This window comes from Chionomys nivalis, chromosome 1 (assembly GCF_950005125.1).
Source record: "Chionomys nivalis chromosome 1, mChiNiv1.1, whole genome shotgun sequence".
Lineage (NCBI taxonomy): Eukaryota > Metazoa > Chordata > Mammalia > Rodentia > Cricetidae > Chionomys > Chionomys nivalis.
Window position 1 is genome coordinate 80,527,150 of NC_080086.1, and position 6,214 is coordinate 80,533,363.

At 38.0% G+C, this 6,214-nt stretch overlaps 1 gene segment (V, D, J or C); it reads right to left on the bottom strand.

The window, feature by feature from the left end:
• Nucleotides 1-4,521: 4,521 nt before the first annotated feature.
• LOC130874914 (Ig kappa chain V-III region MOPC 63-like) lies at nucleotides 4,522-5,143 on the bottom strand. The segment is given in 2 exon segments: nucleotides 4,522-4,850; nucleotides 5,095-5,143. Coding segments are annotated over 2 exon segments (378 nt in total).
• Nucleotides 5,144-6,214: the final 1,071 nt, after the last annotated feature.

Below are 6,214 nucleotides of genomic sequence, written 5' to 3' on the forward strand. Positions count from 1 at the left end.
TCTTTCCTCTTTTCTGGAATGACCCTTCTGTTTGTGTTCCCTTCAGAGACTTTATCAGAACTCAAGGTGACTTTTCTGCACCAAATGAAATGATCATGAGATTTCTGTTCTGAAGCAGTTTGTATTTAGTTAATGTTATTGTTCTTTTTTCAACACAGAGTTTGTCTGTGTAGACCTGGCTGTCCTAAAATTCAGTCTGGAGACCAGGCTGGCCTCAAAGTCATTGAGATTCCTAGTTTCTGATTGCCTGAGTGCTGACATAAAAGCTATATTTTACACTGCCCTGCTTTTGTCTGTTTTAGAACCAATCTTTCATCGCTGGATAGAAACCAGCTTGATCATAGTGTACTTCTTAATGTATTCTTAGATTTGATTTGCAGGCTTTTGGGAGAAGGGGTTATGTTAATCAGAAAAATTGGTTTCTGTCATTTTTCCATTATGTCTTTGTGTGGTCATCTAGGTAATGCTAGATTCATGATGGTGGTGTTTCTTCCTTTTCTAGTAGTGTTTCTTCCTTTCTATGGTATGGAACATTTTCAGGGTCATTAGTATCAGTTCTTCATTAAAGGTCTGACATAATTTGGCATAGGAATCCTCCAGTTGTGCTTCTCTCTTGAGAGTTACTTTAGTATCACTTTAATAGAGGTGCTTGCTATGGTTTTGTTGAAATTGTTGATATCATTGCAATTTAGTGTGGTTTTGTCATATGTATCTAGACATATATCCGTTTCTCCAAGATTTTTCAGTTTGAGCCAACTTAAGATTTTAAAGTACTACCCAATGATTATCTGGATTTCACTTGAATGTGTTGTAGGTCCCTCTCTTCTTTCTCTATTTTATTAATATAGGTCTGTTTGGCTCGGTGTTGACTGTGTGTTTATTGAAGAACAAAGTTTTGAGTAATGTTATTTGTTGTTATTTTAATATTCATCTCATTAATTTCTACTCTGATATTTAATATCTCTTGTCATTTATTGACATTGTGTTTAGCCTGGACTTTTATTAGGCCTTGAGGTTCATCATTAAGTACTTATATGAGATGTCTCTGAATATGGTCATTATTTGGGTCTTTCTGTATTTTTAAGTAGGCATTTACAGGTATATACTTTCCTTGTCATCATGTAGTTTCATCTCAAAATGCTGGGAAGCTGTGTTGCTATTTTAATTTGATTCTAGGAATTGTTTTCTCACTGATTTCTTCAATAAATCAAGTGGTAATTAAAGACCATATTGTGCATTCTCCATTTGCTTATGTGGTTCCTTTCTAATAAATGTCATCATAAAGAAAGATGCTGTCTTCATTTTGAGAGACATTAACTTGTAAGTAAAAAAAAATTGCTATGTCCCATGACAGTGTCTGTCAAGATAGTTAAGGATTATCTTGGAACTGTTGGGGCAATATATTTTAAGAGAGTTGGGTGGTTTGTTTTGACAGATACCCAAAGGCAAAAAGATATTGATAATCAAGATGACAATGTAAACAGAAAACTACATGGCTTAAACCTAAGACTATGAACCATTTGGTCCTCTCACAGATTTGTATTAACAAAGACTGAGGTTGGGAGTTCATGGGTGGGTATGGACTATGCATAGTTAGTGAAGAGGAGACCCTTTACTAACATCTATTACTCATGAGTCTTTTAAATATCCAACATTGGGGTATTACAAGGAGTATTGCTTGATTTTGAGACCCCGTGACTTAAAGTAAACAATTATGATTTCTAATTGCTTCTAAGACTACAATTTTAGAGGATATTGTCTTCTTTGATAAGAAAAAGAAATGGGGTTCTTGAAATGAATTTGGACTGGGATGATAATGGAGGCATTGGAAATTGGTAGAAAGACTACCGTTGTAAGCAAAGGAAACTGCCAATTTCCAATCAATTTAAAGGGAGAACATTGGATGCTAGACTATCTTTTTAGAACAAATTTTCTGTATCTAGACCCCTCCCGACAAGTGTTCCAATAGGACCATTAGGTTCTTAGGCTGTCATCTTCAGCTCTCAAATCTCAAACACCATGACCATCCAGAATGCTGGCTTGGGCCAACACATACCCCGACTCTGGGCCTGCCTAGTTGCATGGTTGGTCAATCTGCTGGCTCTCCCCTGTTTTCTCCATCTGGGCTAATTGTCCAGCATTGTTCCAATTAGTTCACCCCTTATAGTGATGAGTAAGTGGCTGGGCTAGTTCTCTTGCTTTCATATCCTCAGGTTCAGTTCCCACATACTTACATCTTCAGGGTCTGGTCTACTATTTTGTTTAGGCAAGGTATAGGTGCCAGTCTCCTGAGTGTTTCAGCTGGTAAGGTTCAGGGTCACCTCTTTTGCCCACCTCACGTTGCAGGGCCAAGGATGGGAGGGCATCTTTCCTTTGCTCTGTGCTTTTCAAAGACATCACAGGGCTTTCCCACAAGGTCTTGACCTGTCATAGGAAATTTGGGGTAGATTAAAATATGTTGTTTGCCCTTTTTAATCCCTCAATGATAAAGTTTGAAATTTTTTTTTATTGTTCATGAAAGGTGTATCAATGGTTTTCTTGGTAAAAGGTCTCCTTGTCTTATGGGTCTATTTCCCCTTGACAATAGAACTGCTGAGATCGATCACAGGATGCATGAAGGTCATCAGTATAATACTCAGCAGCAGGGAACAGCTTGTTTTCCTGTACTTAACAATTGTCTGACCTAGGACAAATACTACCTTTTCCTAGGTCATATCTGCTAGCAAAGTGAGATTTTGAAAAGTTTCAGTATATCGCCAGGGTCACCCTAAAACATCTCATAAAATCATATTTAATCTAATTAATGTTTTGCAGGGAAAGGAGACTTTTGTTCTGGAAGACAGAAATTTTCTTAACATTTACTTTAAGGGGGAAGTAAATAGGTATTTTCCAGTCTCATGACTGGATAGGTCTAGTTGGATCTTAGTATTAAATTTAGTACTTTTATTGGTGGGGTATTTTCTCTTTTTCCCAGCTTATAGCCATGGCAAACCACAAGATAAGAAAATACTAATCACTTCTCTCTTAGTGATTGAGGGACCGAAGGGTTCTAGTGTCTCAGCACTCTAGAGAAGCCCAAGTCAGTGAGGGCTCATTGCCCATCTGAAAAGAGAAGAAGAAAGTATCCATTAAGTCTTCTTTTTCCCCCAAGCTCATGTCTTAAATGTTCCGTGATGACACCCTGCCTGAAACAAGGTGGAATTTGAGATCAGCTCCTGATATCCTGTGTCCTCAATGTACACTCTGTGTCACATGCACACCAATCACATGTTTTATATACAACACACAAAGGATAAAGAAAGGAAGAAGGAAAGAAAAGAAAAGGGCAGGAAGCCTTTGACCACAAGTATAGAAGTTGTTAAAATGGTGACTATTAAAGGTCAATCAATATATCTTATACTAAAGCCTTAATTTTGGGGTTGGACACAGACACAGAAACAATGGAACTGAAGTAGAAAAATAACTGTAGCGCAGCCTTATGTTTCTAAGTTACTGTAGCAGGCTGCTTGTGAGTGCAAAAAACAGAAGCAATTGGACAACAATAACACTGGGTGAGAATGTGAGCCTGCATCTGAAAAATGTGCTGAAAATATTAACTACTCAAAGCTGTTTCCAGCTTAAATGATGGGTCAGAAAGCTTCCATTATTTTTACCATTGTCATAGGGAAAAAAATTAATAATTCTAAAAATCAATAGCTAAAAATTGGTAGATTAGAGGTTAATAAATGGCTTAGCAGTTAAAAGCACTTTTTGATCATGCAGTTTGGTTTCCAGCACCCACATCAACTAACTGATAACCTCCTGAAACTATAACTCCTTGGGATCTGAAGCCCTCTTCTGACTGTTATGGAAACTCATTCATGCTTAAACTCCTCCCCAATTTCAATTAAATCATTAAAGAAATTAATAGTAGATCACACTGGTGAGATTGCACAGCTGGTAACAGGAAAGGTGATTACAGCTGAGACTGATGAGCCTTGGTTTGATTCCCAGAAGCAACTTTTGTACATTATTCTCTGGCTTCTCTCTCTCTCTCTCTCTCTCTCTCTCTCTCTCTCTCTCTCTCTCTCACACACACACACACACACACACACACACTAAATGACTTTGGTTAACATTTTTCCAGTTTATGTAATCTGTATTTATTATCTTTAACAAACACATAAAAAAGAAACAGTAAATTTTAAGTGATAGGAAAGTCTATAAAGGAATATTGAGGGTGGGATGGAGTAGGCAGAGATGTAGTATAGGAGATGGGGAGAAAAAGGGAAAATCATTAACAAAAATTTAAATGAATAATTGTTAATACATAAACAACCATGAAGGTCTGTATTTTGTTGGGAAATTATTGAATTATAAAGTATATGGGATGGGATAAACAATCAAATCAGCTTATAAAAATTTCTTTCCTTAGTTAAGCTATTTCTTCAAACAAGTCTAAAGCTGTGTATTGAGATGTCAGAGAGTAAGAGACAGCTAGAGACTGAGCATCACTCACCAGAAACACTAGGAGGTTTTTGTTCAAACCTGGAGCACTGTGGGAGGAAGCTTCTTACTCTGCTGACAGTAATAGGTTGCAGCATCATCAGCCTCCACAGGATTGATGGTGAGGGTGAAGTCTGTCCCAGACCCACTGCCACTGAACCTGGCGGGGACCCCAGATGCTAGATTGGATGCACGATAGATAAGAAGTTTTGGGCGCTGTCCTGGTTTCTGTTGATACCAGTGCATAAAATTACTACCAAATGCAGTGACACTCTCACTGGACTTGCAAGAAATGGTGACCTTTTGTCCCAGAGACACAGGCAGCAAACCTGGAGACTGGGTCAGCACAATGTCCCCAGTGGAACCTGGAATCACAAACACACAGACTATGGTTATACATGTTTAGAAACTTTCCCAGCAAGGGAATTTTTCATTAAAAAATTTTAAGAGTACTTGTGGGCATCACTTTGAGAAACCAGAAAGTAAAAAGGAATGGGGGAACTTAAAACCAATTATAAATGCCTTTAATCTAATGATCAAGATACTAGAGGCCTGGAAAACCATGATGGCTACAGTGGGTGCACCCAGCACTGCTCTGCACCCTCTCACCTTGTACCAGGAACAACAGCATCCATAGGAGGAGTGCCCTTGACTCCATCTCTGAGTGTTTGAAAAGAGAATGCTTCTTAGGCTCTGGCAGCTGTCCTTAAAAGTGCCTGAGCTGTTATCTAATGACTCAATATGTAAATCAGCTCAAAGAGGCAGCTGCTCCTGTTTCACCCACTGGGAGTTGATGTTAGCACAAAATTTACTAGAGCATGGCAAGTGTGTCTTAAAGGAGCCTTGCATGCTATTCCTTTGGGTCTTTATCCTCTAATCTTTCTGAACTGTGATGCAGGAGAGTGCATTATGAATGTGCTGTGTAAGGAATGTATGTTATTCCAGGAACAACTTGATCATTCAAAATTATACACAGCCAATGAAAATATTATATAAGAGGGAATGGAGAATATAGACTCAAAGAAAAGTAACATAATTAATTCTTGACTTATTTTCTAAATTTTTAAAAATCTATGTTTCAGTTTGTGCGATGCCTTAGGTGGTAGGTTTGTTTTTGCCTTCTCTTCTAGAGTACAACCTCCTTGCCTTGGCATATGGGTGAAGATAAGAGACCAACCTTGCATATTGCTGTTGCCCTCTGTCTTATCTGAGACAGGGTCTCTTGTTCACTCCATAAAGCACCTGGCCCAGGCTCCTCTGGATATTCTCCAGTCTCCATCTCTCATCATGCCACAGCATCACTCTGAGTGCAGTCATCTGGTGCAGCTGCATCTGACTTTATGTGGGTTCCTGGGATGTGAATCAGGTCCTCACATTTATGTGGTAAGCATGTAAGTCCATTAATTAAAATAGAAAGACTGAAAGGAAATTCTTTAGGCTGAACATAAATAATACTTTAGGAAATATAGGACTTTATAAATGAAGAAAAGGTCTATGTAAATGATCTCAGATACATGTAAAAGATTCCTTTGTACAGTCCTTTAAATCATCCAAGATTATTAAAGAGAGGTATCTTACACATTATCATTGTGATATAAAATAATTATCAGAAACGTGAATTCTTCCTCAGAAAAACTGTATGATAGACAGACAGAGGTACAGTTTGATAGATATAGAAGTGAGTATTTCTTCACTTTCTCAGACCCCTGTTACTTTCTCTTGTTTAACT